Here is a 16,952-nt window from a genome sequence, read left to right on the forward strand (position 1 = left end):
GGTGTGACATCCTGCATGGGGCATTATAAGGGAGGGGGGTGTGTGTGACATCCTGCATGGGGCATTATAAGGGAGGGGGGTGTGTGTGACATCCTGCATGGGGCATTATAAGGGAGGGGTGTGTGTGTGACATCCTGCATGGGGCATTATAAGGGATGGGGTGTGTGACATCCTGCATGGGGCATTATAAGGGAGGGGGGTGTGTGTGACATCCTGCATGGGGCATTATAAGGGATGGGGTGTGTGACATCCTGCATGGGGCATTATAAGGGAGGGGGGTGTGTGTGACATCCTGCATGGGGCATTATAAGGGGGATGACATCCTACATGGGGCATTATATGTGTGGGGGGGGACAGCCTGCGTGGGGCATTATATGTGGGGGGGGGACAGCCTGCGTGGGGCATTATATGTGGGGGGGGGACAGCCTGCGTGGGGCATTATATGTGGGGGGGGGGACAGCCTGCGTGGGGCATTATGTGGGGGGGGACAGCCTGCGTGGGGCATTATGTGGGGGGGGACAGCCTGCGTGGGGCATTATGTGGGGGGAGCAGCCTGCATGGGGCATGTACTTTCAATAAATGATAAATATAAAAATATATAAACCCAAATATAGATTGTCAAGGGTTCTCTCTTGGGAGTAAAGGGACTCCATCTAAAGTCATGTTCTAACATTTTAAATAATCTTTGTGAGGGTAGGGTCTCACGACTGTTTTCTAGACATCTGAGAAAAATTGATTATTCGGATCAAGGTTTGATCAGAGCGGCATCAGTGGATGCATAGAGAAAAAAAAGTTTCTCTACCTTCTCCATTTTGTCCATTCGTGAAAATCAGGCCGATTTTTTTTTTTTATTTTATTTATTTATTTTTTTTTGATCTTTTCATGGACCCATAGACTTGCATTGCCGATTTTAATCAGACAATTGGATCGAAATCAGACATGTCTCCGATTTTTATTTATTTATTTATTTATTTATTTTTTTCTTCTGTGGACAAATCGGTCCGAAGGAAAAAATTGGTTATGTGCACAGTCCCATAGAATATCATAGGTGCGAGTGCTATCCGTGAAAACCATGGATAGCACTCGTCCGAGAAAAACGGTCATGTGCACGAGCCCAAATAATGATTTCAGTGGAGTGCTATTGTTAACCTGTATCCATACTGGCAGAATTTCATTTAGAACGTCATCAATGCTGCTCTGCATTTATATTCACTTATGTATTGTTGCGATATGGAAATGGAATGACTTACTGGGCTACAATAATAATAATGGAAATATATACGGTACTTGTTATAATGACCTCACCGTCACAGTAATAATTACAAGGCATACAAGCATAGTGCTGCTGTCCATGACTACAATGCTCATTATAGTAGTTTTCTGATTAGAACAATATTTTCTATGTCCTATGAAATAATTATGACCTTTATTGAAAAAAACAAACAAACAAAAAAAAAAAGAAACAAGCCACAATGTGATGCCAGCACAGAAGCCGCCATATAAAACTTTACCAGGAACCCGGCTCTAAGCATTCAATATAATTTGTCATGGAATATTCACTATAATGAACATGTACCTAAAATCTAACTCGAATATAATTCCTCAGAGATGACTTTTCAGGTTCCCATACAGACATCCCTCCTAGTGACATATTTTCAATGTCCTCTGAAGTAATTATGAAAAATGAATCAGCACATCCACAACACAATTCCAGTATAAAAGCTGCTCTTTAGGCCACGTTCACATGTTCAGTATTTGGTCTGTATTTTACATGAGTATGTGTAAGTCAAAATTAGGAGTGGTTGAAAAAATACAGAAGTGGTGAGGTGTTTCTATTATACTTTTCCTCTGATTGTTCCACTCCTGATTTTGGCTTAGACATACTGAGGTAAAATACTGACCAAATACTGAACGTGAGTAATTAATTTTGATGCACACTGAAAAATGACCTTTCATCAGGTTGAGCATCAATTGGACACATCATGGAATAATGGCCGCAGAGCTGAGAAAATTCATTTTTACTCTTTAATTTCCCATCTCCGTTGTGGAGATATTGGCTTATAAAGTTTAGATTCTAATTTATGCTAAGAGCAAGGGAGCATTAGCAAGCATTCGCTTATGGGGGCTTATACTTTTTCCCCTGTATGAAATTGACCAGTCGTAAGCAGTCCTCATGCAGGTGGAAAAAAAAGAACGCGTTCCCAGAGAAGGTCAGAGCAGGCAATTTGGTGTTAGTCATGTAATGAAACACAGCCCTGCTCTCCTCCGTGAAATGACTGCTGGCATCTACTAAGTATGGTTGTGTACAGCTATGTGTCATTACCAACACCTCTTGCAGCTTTAATCTCACAGCTGTCACCATGGAGTGAGTTGGAGTAGAGCAGAGCTATGTACTATTAAAAAATATCTTGCAGCTCTTCTCTCACGATGCTGTCAGCTCTACTCTCCCCTCACCCCACACTGACTGCCATGGGATAAAATATACAAGAAGTGTTTGTAAGCTCTTTTTTTACTTTAGATACCAGCAGTCAGATCACGGAGGAGAGCAGAGCTGTGTATCATTACATGACTCACAGGAGAAAACCTGTTCTTATCTTCCGGGAGAATGTTCTTTTTTTTCTTGCATGACACTTACTGCTTAAATATTGATCAACATCATACAGAGGAAAAGTACACACCTCCAGAAAGGAATCTGTGGTAGCGCCCCCTTTGTCTTAGCATAAATCAGACTCTAAACTTTACAACGGAGGTGAGAAGTTAAAAAATTAAAAAAAAAATTTTTCAACTCTGCAACCACTATTCCATGATGTGGCCAGTTTAACATGCTGAAACTGGTGAAAGGTCCTCTTTAATAAATATTCTTTATGATGAATGTGTACCTCAAATTAACTTAAAGAAAAAGTGTCACCCAGAGGACCTTTGTTTTTGTTTTTTTTTGGATTACCTTGAAAGCATCTCTCCTGACAAATGTAACATAAGCAATGGAAGATTACATTGTCATAGCAAAACGTTATAATGAGTTACACACATTAAAAAACACCTCCAGAAATATGAAATCCAAAAATAATTTATAATTACAAAAAATATGGATCCAATGTGAAAAATGAAAACTTACAGCCATTCCAGGGTATGAAGCTCTCTGAAGACTCCTGGCTTGAGTGTTGTTATTAAATTGTGACTTAAATAACTGCAAAAAATAATAAATATACCATAGCTATGTAAGAAATGTGCCTATTAACGGCAGATTCTAGATATATGACAGAGATCACTCTGACACTTACAGTTTTGTTAGATTATGGAGTCCTCTGAATGCATTCACAGAAATGATCTTAATCCTGTTGTGCTGTAGATACCTATTAAAATTCAGAGAAAATGTATTACCTTACCACTAAGAAACTCTGGCAGAGGTTGCAGATATGTTGAAGAACACTAGATGGCACTAGAGAATACACAAATAATGAATGTACAATCAACCAAGTATATAGTGTGATGTAGCATTCAGAGGGATACACCAATCTCTCAAATTACACAATTTTAAATTTACCCCTGATGTATATTCTTGTTCTAGATTAAAAATCACTTTGACAATCTACCTTTATGCATCAATTTGTCGGTGGCAGTTTGGAATTGATGCAGGAAAAAAATGAAAGTAATGTTTTGAAAATGATATATTGAATTCAGTTTTAAACTATATTTTGTAACATTCCTGGCGGCGTGCTTGCATGGTGCACCACCTCCCACCATGCAAGACCGCAATCTTACCTGTCAGTCCAGGATGCACATTTTGTTTCAGTATCTGCTGTGTCCATGTCTCTTGTCTGACTGCTTAGGACATCGGCGCGGCTTCTGCCTGTTTCTTATAGTTACTGTGTGCACAGTCCTAATGCGTCCCCAGCCTATTGCTGTGAGTCACTGGATACTTAAACCCCCTCCACCCAGTAGGAGGTGCCTGAGCAACACTTTCACTCAGTTTGTCTTTTGAAACTGAGTTGCCAGGTCCTGTCCTGTATCTAGTCTGTTCTGCCACCCTGGGGGCTGAGTACCCAGGGCTGCTACCTATACCTCTGACTTCTAGTCTGTTTCCGCCACCCTGGGGGCTGAGTTCCCAGGCTCGTTCCTGTATCTTGTTCCCGGTTCAGTTCCTGTCTGAACAGTGTCCTGACTTGTTTCTCTCTATGTCCGTACCTTCCCTTTTCCTGTAGTGTCTGAACCTGCACCTAACTCCAACTTGTTGTCTCTGTACTTCTGTTTGTGAGTTTTGTGTCCACTCGCTACTTCATTGCAAGTACCTTGTGTGTATCTGGCTCTGCTCGTTCTGTTTCCCTGCCTCTGTATCTAACTACTGTGTTCCAGCTATCTTCTTGTGTTTTCCAGTCTGTTCCATGTGAACAGAGCCCTGTCCTGTCTACCGCATCTGCGGGTTTTGCTTTGCTCTGCTTGCTCACCGCACCTGCGGTTTTGCTCTGCTTTGCTTGTTCACCGCATCTGCGGTTTTGCTCTGCTCTGCTTATTCACTGCATCTGCGGGTTTTGCTCTGCTTTGCTTGTTCACTGCATCTGCGGGTTTTGCTCTGCTTTGCTTGTTCACTGCATCTGCGGGTTTTGCTCTGCTTTGCTTGTTCACTGCATCTGCGGGTTTTGCTCTGCTTTGCTTGTCTACCGCACCTGTGGCTCTGTTCCTGTACCCCAGTCTGTACTGGTCCCTATCCTGCTTACGTTCCTACTTGCCAGTACCCGCCTGTCTGCATGTCAGCCGTGCCTGCCTGTGCCCACCTGTCTGCATGCCAGCCGTGCCTGCCAGTGCCCACCTGTCTGCATACCAGCCGTGCCTGCCAGTATCCACCAGTCAATATGCCAGTTTAACCTGCCTATTCCTGCATTCCCCGGTGTGGGTCAACAGCTGTGACCGGGGTCTGACCTGGAGTAGCACCTGGTCCCTCTGCTTGGTTCCTCCCTGGTTCATGGAGTCGACTGAGCCGCCGTGCGACCTTGGTTGGACCGGGTTGATACTTAATTACGCCCCTCCAGGCACTCCTCGGTTCATGGTACAGTAGGATCACTAATCACGCTCACGCCAGTCAGTCCGGGCATGAGCGTAACATATTTAACATTGGTTCTACTTTAGATTCACATATTGTTAAAGGTCTTGTCCAGTCTTTGGATAGAAGTCTGCACCCACTGTAAACACCGGATGCTGTCAGGATTCTCTGGTGTTGCCAATGAAAGCAGGTGGTCACGTGACAGCAAGTATGCGATCTGCATATATGCGGTCATGTGCAGACTAGACGTGCACGGCCTTGCTCAGTACAAGTGAATTGAGTCAAGCCGTGCATGTTTAGTCGAAATGTGGCTGGAAGTATGCAAATCGCATACTTGTGGTCACATGACTGCCCACTCTTTCTAACAACACTGGAGAATCCTGACAGCTTGCAGTGTGCACGCTGTAAGGATTCAGAAGTCTATAGTCACATACAGTGACTGGAGATTTATATCAAAAGATGGGATAACCCCTTTTAATAAAAGTTAATTTGAATCGTGCTGATTTTAGCAAGTACGGCTGCGGGTCCCGCGCCTGCGCAGTGAGGCTGTATGATAACCAGCTTCACTCTGCTCGCACTATGATGCTCTATTCCACGCTCTTGCGCAGTGAGGCTGTGTAGTTCGCAGCTTCACTGCGCACACGCGGGGAACATAGTACATGCACAGTGAAGCTGGTTATCACACAACCTCACTGCGCAGGCGGCCGGACATGTACAAATGCACATGCGCCCCACAATAATAATTCAAATACATGGGCGGCGCCAGCAGTGACTGAATGTGAGAATAACATCCCTATGACTGGAAATGATCAGGTAGCACAAAGTATATAAAACGTTATAAAATCATTATACTACCAACAATTTTAATGAAAAGAGCTTGTTAGTGATGCAGATTGCATCACTAACAACGCTATGGGGGCAGTGTAGATAGTAGCTAGGACGTGACAGGTTCCCTTTAAAGGGAATCGGTCAGCAGGTTTTTACTATGTAATCTGAGAGCACCATGATGTAGGAACAGAGACTCTGATTACAGTGATGTCACTTGCTGAGCAGTGTTTTATTGTTTCAATACAATCAGCGTTTTATCAGCAGACTATCATTACAGGACACCTTGGCATTTTCAGGTTAGTCCAACCCCACCCCCAACATTGATTATCAGCTCACTGTCACTATGCAATGCACACAGAAAGCTGAGGTGTGGGTGGATAATACACAGCTCAATAACTGAGCTCTGCTAGATCTGCAGCAGAGAAATCAGTTACTTTAAAATAAATGCTGTATCCAGTAAACTAAATGATACAATGCTGGAATCAGGGTCTTTGTCCCTACCTCAAGCTGCTGTTACATTTCATAGCAAAATCTGCTGACAGATTCCCTTTAAACAGAGCTGTGTTGTTCCTCGGAAGCTGATAGCTGATCTGTAGGTGTGCTGGGTGTTGGCCCCTACAGCAATCTGATTTTGATGACCTATCCTGAGGTTCTCATTACATTTCCAACTACTTTAAAGGAACACTAAACACAAAAATGCACAAAAAAGAAACACATATCTCAGCACTTTGCCCCTTAATCGGCTCACTAAATTTCATCCTGTTTTATTTTCAAAGTCATTTTTAATGTGATTTAATTAAAAAAAATACATAAAACAAAAACATCAATATAACTTATCAACAAAATAAGGGAAACAATTACGGGAATGAAAGAATAGGGGAAGGAGGAAGGAAGGGATAAAAACTTATATAATGATTTTAATTATCGTAAATCTTTCCACAAGGGGGCAGGGAAATAGGGGGTAATGTGGTGAGTGAAAGGGGAGGCAGACAGAGAAGACAACAAATGGAGAGAATAAAAAGAAAACAAATTAACTTCTGCATTTTAATGATATCATTCTACTATATAAACTAGAGTATATTGAATCATTAACATTGAGGTCTTTTGTAATTTTAACATTTTTTTTTTTTATATTACTATGTCTTATATTATACTGAAATTATCAGACTCTTTCTCTTTTCATTAATCAAGTTGTATGTGGATTTTTCCTCACTGGAGGAAATATTTCTATTCAAAGTTTTCAAGTTGAAGAATATGTTGTGAAATTATTTTTGATAGCAAAAATAAACTGATAAGTATTACGATTCATTTTTTTCTATTATTTCTACAATGGTTGGTATTTTATCTTGTCTTCATTTACTGGCTGCATTTAACCCCTTCACCCCTGAGCCATTTTCCGTTTTCGAGCTTTAGCTTTTTGCTCTCCTTCTACCCCTTTGGAAGTGCATTGAGGTGAAGGGTGCATTGCTGGAAAAGGGAAAAAAAAACAAACAAAAAAACCCTTTAAATCTCTTAGTTTGCGAGTGTGAACGAGCTGAGTGTGTCCGGAGCTTAAGTGCGAACGAAAGTAAGTGTGTGACTTGTTTTTCAGTGAAGAGGTATTGGGAATCCTGCAGAAAATACCTGTGTGAATTGCGGTGAGTGCTGCATTGTGACCTGCTGAGTGCTTTTCTACCTGTTTAGATTTATTGGGCTTTTTAAAACCTATTTTCTCACTACAGTTTTAGTTTCTTAGTTTACTACCTGTGTATTTAAGGGTTAACTACATTGCACTAAAATCCTGAGGTGTAGCTTTACTCACAAGGGGTTAATTAAAGGGAAGGGGTCATAATTAAGGGTTTATTAGGGGCAGCTGGTTGAGCATCCAGTCCTTTGGAAGTGCATTGAGGTGAAGGGTGCATTGCTGGAAAAGGGGAAAAAAATACAAAAAAAACCCCTCTTTAAATCGCTTAGTTTGTGAGTGTGAACGAGCTGAGTGTGTCCGGAGCTTAAGTGCGAACGAAAGTAAGTGTGTAACTTGTTTTTCAGTGACTTGGATTCAGGGAGTTTGGAAGGGAGGACTTTGGACTGAATTGCTGTCTGTATTTCATTAATTCTTTACTTTTCTTTTTACTTAACATTCTGTCTATAGCAATCCCCATTAGGAAATGAGCTCCATTATTGACAATGCTATCCAGTGTACATCTTGCCACATGTATGTATTCCTTGAACAGTCTGTCGGGGTTGCTTACTGCTGCGCGAGATGTGTGCACATTGTGCGTTTGGAAGCCCAGATACTGGATCTAAATGAGCAGCTGGCAACACTGAGATCCATTGACAACATGGAAAGGAGTCTGCTGCTCACTGAGCAGCAGCTCACTGGGGTAGATGTGGGGGAGGGTGGTAGTCGGGAGCTGCAGGACAGTGAGGTCGCTAGTTGGGTGACAGAAGGGGTGGTAGAGGGAAGAGTGCCAGGTAGGCTAGTCCTGATCTGGCACACCCCAATTAGTTTGCAAAGTTGGCAGATGAGGGGAGTGACGGTACAGGGGTAGCACTACTGCAGCAAGGCATGTCCCCTGAAAGCCGGAGGAGTGTCAGCTCCAGTAAAGAGGGAAATAGGAGAGTAGGGCTGGCCAGGCAGGTGCTGGTAGTGGGGGACTCAATTATTAGGGGAACAGATAGGGCAATCTGTCACAAAGACAGGGATCGTTGAACAGTGTGCTGCCTACCTGGCGCTCGAGTCCGGCACATCGCTGATCGGGTTGACAGATTACTGGGAGGGGCTGGTGAGGACCCAGCGGTCATGGTGCACATTGGCACAAATGACAAAGTTAGAGGTAGGTGGAAGGTCCTTAAAGATGATTTCAGGGAATTAGGCTGCAAGCTTAAAGTAAGGACCTCCAAGGTGGTATTCTCTGAAATACTACCAGTACTACATGCCACGCCAGAGAGGCAACGGGAGATTAGGGAGATAAATAAGTGGCTCAAGAACTGGTGTAGGAAGGAGGGATTTGGGTTCCTGGAGAACTGGGCCGACTTCTCAGTTGGCTACAGACTCTACGCTAGGGACCGGCTGCACCTTAATGGGGAGGGTGCAGCTGTGCTGGGGGAGAAAATGGCTAGAAGGTTGGAGGAGTGTTTAAACTAGGGATTGGGGGGGAGGGTATTCATTTTATAGGTGGGGAAGATAGTGCAGATAGTGACCTGGGCACAAATAAATAAATTGGGGGTGGGGTTAGAACAGTCAATAAAGTAAGAAGGAATAGAGGTACAGAGAGATACATAAAATGCATGTACACTAATGCCAGAAACCTCACCAACAAAATGGAGGAATTAGAATTAATTTTGTTGGAAAATATGACATGGTAGGGATATCTGAGACGTGGCTGGACGAGACCCATGACTGGGCAGTTAATTTACAGGGCTATAGTCTGTTCAGAAATTACCGTACAAACAAGCGAAGGGGGGGGTGTGTTTATATGTAAAAATCATCCTTAAAACCTGTCTTGCGGGAGGATATATGTGAATCTAATGAAAATGTAGAGTCCCTGTGGGTGGAGATAAGGGGAGGGGGAAAAAATAATAAATTACTGATAGGGGTTTGTTATAAGTCTCCAAAAATAATGGAAGTAGCGGAGAATATCCTCGTAAAGCAAATAGATGAAGCAGCGACTCAAGGAGAAGTCATTATTATGGGAGACTTCAACTACCCTGAAATACATTGGGCGACAGAAACATGTAGTTCAAGCAAAGGTAATAGGTTTTTGACAACAATGAGAGACAATTACCTTTCACAACTGGTTCAGGACCCAGCAAGAAGGGGGGCACTGCTAGACCTAATATTAACCAATAGGCCAGACCGCATATCAAATATACGAGTTGAGGGTCACTTGGGTAATAGTGATCACAAAATAATACATTTTCATGTAACCTTTAATAAGATGTGTAGTAGAGGGGTTACAAGGACACTAAACTTCAGGAAGGCAAATTTCCAACGGTTAAGAGATGATCTTAACTGGGACGATATCCTGAGACATAAAGCTACACAAAGCAAATGGGAGACATTTATTAACATCCTGAATAGGACCTGTGCACAATATATACCCTTTGGGAATAAACATGCTAGAAATAGGAGGAAACCACTATGGCTAAATAGAGCTGCAAGGGGCGCAATAAGTGACAAAAAGAAAGCATTTAGAGAACTAAAGCAAGTAGGTAGTGATGAGGCATTAAATAAATATAGAAAATTAAATAAATTATGTAAAAAACAAATCAAGGCAGACTAGTTTCCTGGATCAACGCCCTATCAAGGAATCTAGTATATATAACCTGTAATATTATACTTTTCAAGAAAGGCATCCATGCCCTTCTTAAATTTTAGTAGTGAATCACTCCTTACAACATCATGCGGCAGAGAGTTCCATAGTCTCACTGCTCTTACAGTAAAGAATCCGCGTCTGTGATTATGATTAATCCTTCTTTCCTCCAGACGTAGAAGATGCCCCCTTGTCCCCGTCATAGGCCTCAGAGTAAAAAGATCAGTAGAAAGGTCTTTGTACTGTCCCCTCATATACTTGTACAGAGTAATAAGATCACCCCTAAGCCTTCGTTTTTCCAAACAAAATAACCCCAAGTGTAATAACCTGTCTTGGTATTGCAGACCCCCCAGTCCTCTAATAACCTTGGTCGCTCTTCTCTGCACCCGCTCTAGTTCAGCTATGTCTTTTTTATACACCAGAGACCAGAACCGTACACAGTATTCTAAGTGTGGTCGCACTAGTGACTTGTATAGAGGTAAAATTATGTTCTCCTCTTGAGTATCAATGCCTCTTTTAATGCATCCCATTATTTTATTTGCCTTTGCAGCAGCTGCCTGACACTGGCCACCAAACGTAAACTTGTCGTCCACCAATACACCCAGGTCTTTTTCAGTTACAGTTTTGCCCAGTGTTTTACAATTAAGCATATAATTATACATTTTATTTCCTCTGCCCAAGTGCATTACCTTACATTTATCCCCATTAAAGCTCATTTGCCATTTAATAGCCCAAGCTTCTAGTTACATACAGTACAGACCAAAAGTTTGGACACACCTTCTCATTTAAAGATTTTTCTGTATTTTCATGACTATGAAAATTGTACATTCACACTGAAGGCATCAAAACTATGAATTAACACATGTGGAATTATATGCTTAACAAAAAAGTGTGAAACAGCTGAAAATATGTCTTATATTCTAGGTTCTTCAAAGTAGCCACCTTTTGCTTTGATGACTGCTTTGCACACTCTTGGCATTCTCTTGATGAGCTTCAAGAGGTAGTCACCGGAAATGGTCTTCCAGCAATCTTGAAGGAGTTCCCAGAGATGTTTAGCACTTGTTGGCCCTTTTGCCTTCACTCTGCGGTCCAGCTCACCCCAAACCATCTCGATTGGGTTCAGGTCTGGAGACTGTGGAGGCCAGGTCATCTGGCGTAGCACCCCATCACTCTCCTTCTTGGTCAAATAGCTCTTACACAGCCTGGAGGTGTGTTTGGGGTCATTGTCCTGTTGAAAAATAAATGATGGTCCAACTAAACTCAAACCGGATGGAATAGCATGCCGCTGCAAGATGCTGTGGTAGCCATGCTGGTTCAGTATGCCTTCAATTTTGAATAAATACTCAACAGTGTCACCAGCAAAGCACCCCCACACCATCACACCTCCTCCTCCATGCTTCACGGTGGAAACCAGGCATGTAGAGTCCATCCGTTCACCTTTTCTCTGTCGCACAAAGAACAGTGGTTGGAACCAAAGATCTCAAATTTGGACTCATCAGACCAAAGCACAGATTTCCACTGGTCTAATGTCCATTCCTTGTGTTCTTTACCCCAAACAAGTCTCTTCTGATTGTTGCCTGTCCTTAGCAGTGGTTTCCTAGCAGCTATTTTACCATGAAGGCCTGCTGTACAAAGTCTCCTCTTAACAGTTGTTGAAGAGATGTGTCTGCTGCTAGAACTCTGTGTGGCATTAACCTGGTCTCTAATCTGAGCTGCTGTTAACCTGCGATTTCTGAGGCTGGTATCCTCAGAAGCAGAGGTGACTCTTTGCCTTCCTTTCCTGCGGCGGTCCTCATGTGAGCCAGTTTCTTTGTAGCGCTTGAAGGTTTTTGCAACTGCACTTGGGGACACTTTCAAAGTTTGCCTAATTTTTTGGACTGACTGACCTTCATTTCTTAAAGTAATGATGGCCACTCGTTTTTCTTTACTTAGCTGCTTTTTTCTTGCCATAATACAAATACTAACAGTCTATTCAGTAGGACTATCAGCTGTGTATCCACCTGACTTCTGCACAACACAACTGATGGTCCCAACCTCATTTATAAGGCAAGAAATCCCACTTACTAAACCTGACAGGGCACACCTGTGAAGTGAAAACCATTTTCGGTGACTACCTCTTGAAGCTCATCAAGAGAATGCCAAGAGTGTGCAAAGCAGTCATCAAAGCAAAAGGTGGCTACTTTGAAGAACCTAGAATATAAGACATATTTTCAGTTGTTTCACACTTTTTTGTTAAGTATATAATTCCACATGTGTTAATTCATAGTTTTGATGCCTTCAGTGTGAATGTAAAATTTTCAAAGTTATGAAAATGCAGAAAAATCTTTAAATGAGAAGGTGTGTCCAAACTTTTGGTCTGTACTGTAGATCCTCCTGTAATATAAAATTGTCCTCCTCTGTATTGATTACCCTGCAGAGTTTAGTGTCATCTGCAAATATTGAAATAATACTCTGTGTATATTTGATTTTTTTTATTGTTTTTATTTGCAGGGGGCAAAAGGGGAGTGATTTAAATGTTTATATTTTTTTTAATTCTTTAATATTTTTAAAAACTTTTTTTTCTACTTTAGACATGCATCAATAGTCTCCATAGGAGACTAGAAGCTGCGATTATCTGATCGCCTCTGCTACACACAGGCGATCATCAGATCACCTGTTTGTAGCATAAATGCTCACTGGCTATGAGCGCCGACCGCTGGGCGGCACTCATAGCCTCCCGGCAATGACAACCGCAGACCCCGCGTTGTCATGCCAACCCTTCAGCGACCCACGGTTATGTGACACGGGCGCCGATGGGCAGGACTTATGAGGTCCTTCCGCCGCGGCCATGTTAAATGCCGCTGTCAGAGATTGACAGCGGCATTTAACATGTTAACAGCCGCAGGTAGATTGCGATTCCACCCTCGGCTGTTAGGGGCACATGTCAGCTGATTAGATCAGCTGTCAAGTGCCGGAAAAGTGCGGGCTCATCGCCAGAGCCTGCACCAAAGGGAGAAACCCAACATGTGCCGTACATATACGGCACATGTCGGAAAGTGGTTAAAGTTGGATGAGTAGGTAATTTAAGAGAAGGATTCAATAAATGGGCTAATAATAATTACGAGAGTGGAAGGTTACTATTAATTGATAGTTTGACATCTTTCCAACCCGACCCTCCAGAATTCATGAACCATTTTCTAGTTTTCATAATGATATTGATTTAGTAATGTCTCATCACATTTGGTGATCCAATCCCACCTCTGCTTTTATGCTGATACATTCCCTTGAGGAAGCTAGTGTGAAATGTGCATTGGGGCCAGGGGTCATGTGGTAAGTGGGTCCTAACAGCTTTCCTGACTGGTAATAGCATGTAACACATGATTTGACACTGCTAACACCACAAAATGAGATATTCTTGCTTGATTCAGTGAGGTGACACTAACTGGGTTCTGAGATTTCAGCACAGGGTAACTGTGCACTGGGTACATGAGCACTGATAGTCTGCAGCCTGCATTTATGATTGCACTTGAGGCATAGACTGAGGTATATATATATATAATGGCGTGCTGTTAAACTGTGACTTGTGTTTTCTCTGCCTGTTGTTTGCCACCTCCCGTGGAGAGGGGAAGATAAAGCCCTTCTGATTACTAAAAAGACTGGTGTTAAACTGTTTACTGCAATGTGATTTGATTGATGTTAATGCCACTCAGGATATATACTTGTAAACCTGCAAACCAAACCAATTGATTGGTTCATTATTTACTATGGCTCACTGTCTGCTAAATAACTGTTTTTAATTGTTTGTCAGCATATATGTAAAATAAATGGATTTATACTTTTTCACAAAAATTGCTGCATGTGTAATTACTCTGTCTTTCTAAGTAAAATGCTTAATAAGGAGTTAGCATGATTTATATCAAAGTCTGGTTCTGTTTGTGGTATATTTTATGCTGATACAGTATTTTTCTTTGCAATTCTGGGGCATTTGGATTTCCAGAAAAATATGAAATTTGGTTTTGTAATTTTTTAATTAAGGCATTTGGTACTAAAAATGGAATGGTCCTGAAAGTATATTGTAATTCTGGAAGCAAAATAATTTTATACAAAATAATTTTTCTCAGCCATGCGGTTTCAAGCTGTGAAAAATTCTGAATTTGTTTTTGTAAGTTTCATAGATGGCAGAAATATTTTCTTCTACAATTTTTTAACTATTTTTTTTTTCTGTCCATTGGTATTGAAATTCTATTTGAATATGTTTGTGTAAATCAGAGTCTAGAAAGAAGCTTACAATTTTGGATTTTTGGGTTTTAAGTTTATAATAAAAAACTAAACTAAATTTATTATTTATGTGATTTCCCAGTTAGAATTGAGTGGGTCTGTCAATATAATTATGTCGTCGGTGAAATGTCCAAGTTTATGTTGTCTGAAATACAATAGGTATGACTTTAATAAGAAAATGATTCCTAATGGATTCTGCAAAAGGTTCCAAGCTAATAATGAAAAGCAAAGGGGATAAGGGAGAATCCTGTCTAGTCCCATTGGTGATAAAAAAATTGCCTGATAATTGGTTATTGACTAATAAATTTGCTGAGGGACATGAGTATAATGCCTTCATAGATTGAAAAATTTGACCTTGTAAGCCAAATTTTTGTAGTGTACAAAATGTGTAATCTCTGTAGATCCTGTGAACTGTCTACTGTACATTGTGTCCAGAGATAGGAGCAGAGAAGGCATTTTTTGATTTTCAACGGCGAATAAGCCTCCTTACCTTGACACGCCAGAGCCGGTATGTCACTCTCCACAAGGAGAAACATTACCCCTCAGACCTCAGTCCAGAGCCTCTCATCTAGCAAAATCAGTTCTCATACTTTGCACTGACGAGGGCCAACAGCCCGAAACACCGTGTCTGCAAACTGAGATTCTGATTTGGCTTTTATCCTAAATCATATTGCATGACTCGTCAAAGGGTTGATTGTGATTTGTAGGATTGCTGCTTCCAATAGGTGGCGCTATAGAGTTCAAGTCCTCTTTTTCTCTGAAGAGGTAATCTGAATATACAATGTATGCAGTAATCTACAATGCATCTTGTACCGTCTGAGGCCAATCTTCCATTAAGAAATCCTACTTGGTTTACATGGGCTATGTTAGGTAGAATTGTTCAAATCAATTTAGAGTAAATTTTTGAATGCTTTTTGAGGAGCAAGATTATGCCTACAGTTTGTGACTGATGTTAATTATATTTGTTTCAGGATTACAACTATAGTTGCTTGTACCATTTCCCAAGAGAATTTTCACTCCTTTGTTATATGGTTAAAAAGTTCTGTCAAAAAGGGTGATAAAAGATGTTCATAGGTTTCATATTTATTGGATAGACCGTCTAGATATGGAAATTTGCCATTTTTGAGTTTCTGTATAATTGATCTATCCTCTTCAATAGTGTTTCTGAATTCTCCAATCCATAGTTGATATTTTTTTGAATTTGGTAGAAATGTATCAATATCCTGTTGGGAAAGTTTTGATATATTATCTGAATTTCTAAATGATAAAATTTAGAATAGTAAGAAGCAAATTTTTCTGTTGTAACCTTCAGATGTATATATTGTTTAATTTTAGATTTTTTTAATTTCATTAATTCTGCTGTGTTGTTTTTGAAATTTTACTTTATTTTCCATTAATTTTGTCATTTTATAATTAGAATAGTACCAATTGGCTTTTGTAGATTGTATTACTTTGTCATAGTCATCAATCAGTAGGCTTTTTAATTTGGCTCTTTAGTGTGTGTTTGTGGTGTAGGCTTAGTTTGTTTATCGGGAATTAATTATTGATTTAATTGACTATTGGGAATTATATTAATATCTCCAAACCATATTAAATGTCCTTTCTGTACCTCTTTTATTTTGTTTATAAACTTATTTAAGAATTTAATTTGGCCTTTTTTGAGAAATATGCACTGTCTATATACGATTTTCTAATTTGCATGCTAAAATATGGAGCCTTCTACTTTTGTCTGTGATTTTTATCTGTGAAGCCAAATAAGTTGGCTTTTTATTGCATCTCTAATTGCAGTTATAACGCCCACTTTTTTCTTGAGAGATTGTGAATTAAATTTTTATAAGAAAATTTAGGAGCATTAGCTGATGATATTTTTGTTTCCTATCTGCTTTCAGGCTAATGGTTTCACTCCAGGGTACGTACATTTTATAAGGACTATTTAATGTTACAATGTTTATTCTCATTTTTAAAAAGAGAGTGAATTTGAAGAATTCACCAAAATCTTTTGTTACAAAATGTACATTCAAGATTGAGATTTAAAGTGTAATAAGTACATGACCTTATATCAAAGTGATAATCTACATAAAAACAATATACACAAATAAACATATGACATTAACATATTCTCAATATGCTTACATAATCCTCGGGTAGGACCCAAATATATCCAATTTGGGATAGCTACCATTGGGGGGAAAAATTCAGGCTTATAAGCACTTGCTAGTCCCTGATGATAAAGTTTAATTCCAGATGAAGGTTATAATCCATGCAATAAGACAACGATTAATCTCAAAAATTGTAATGTAGTAAATCCATGAAAATATATGTGTATGAGGTTTCTCTGACTTAGTTGGATTTTCTTATTTCTTTTGAGATCCACTATATAATGCAAAAATCTCTGAATTTCTTTGGTGTAAAAAATAAGAGTGGGATTTTCTTTAAAGATAACAATTTGTTTTCTTGGGATTCCCCATTTCTAGGGGCTCTTTTGTTGGCACAGAGCTGTGGTGATGTTTTTGAAAGATCTTCTGATCTGGAAG

At 40.3% G+C, this 16,952-nt stretch overlaps 1 protein-coding gene across 2 annotated transcripts in view; it reads right to left on the minus strand.

Annotated features, from left to right (window-relative positions):
• The window catches only part of RXFP1 (relaxin family peptide receptor 1), a 575,874-nt gene that overhangs the window by 48,561 nt on the left and 510,361 nt on the right, over positions 1–16,952 (minus strand). For both annotated transcript variants that reach the window (XM_073644759.1, XM_073644767.1), the window contains 2 exons: positions 3,282–3,353; positions 3,116–3,187 (listed from right to left, as the gene is read on the minus strand). In XM_073644759.1, coding sequence (XP_073500860.1) covers positions 3,116–3,187; positions 3,282–3,353 — 144 coding nt within the window. The remainder of the gene's footprint in view (positions 1–3,115; positions 3,188–3,281; positions 3,354–16,952) is intronic.

Source organism: Phyllobates terribilis, unplaced genomic scaffold, assembly GCF_046119375.1.
Source record: "Phyllobates terribilis strain yellow unplaced genomic scaffold, ASM4611937v1 Scaffold_1__5_contigs__length_1240528914, whole genome shotgun sequence".
Classification (NCBI taxonomy): Eukaryota; Metazoa; Chordata; class Amphibia; order Anura; family Dendrobatidae; genus Phyllobates; species Phyllobates terribilis.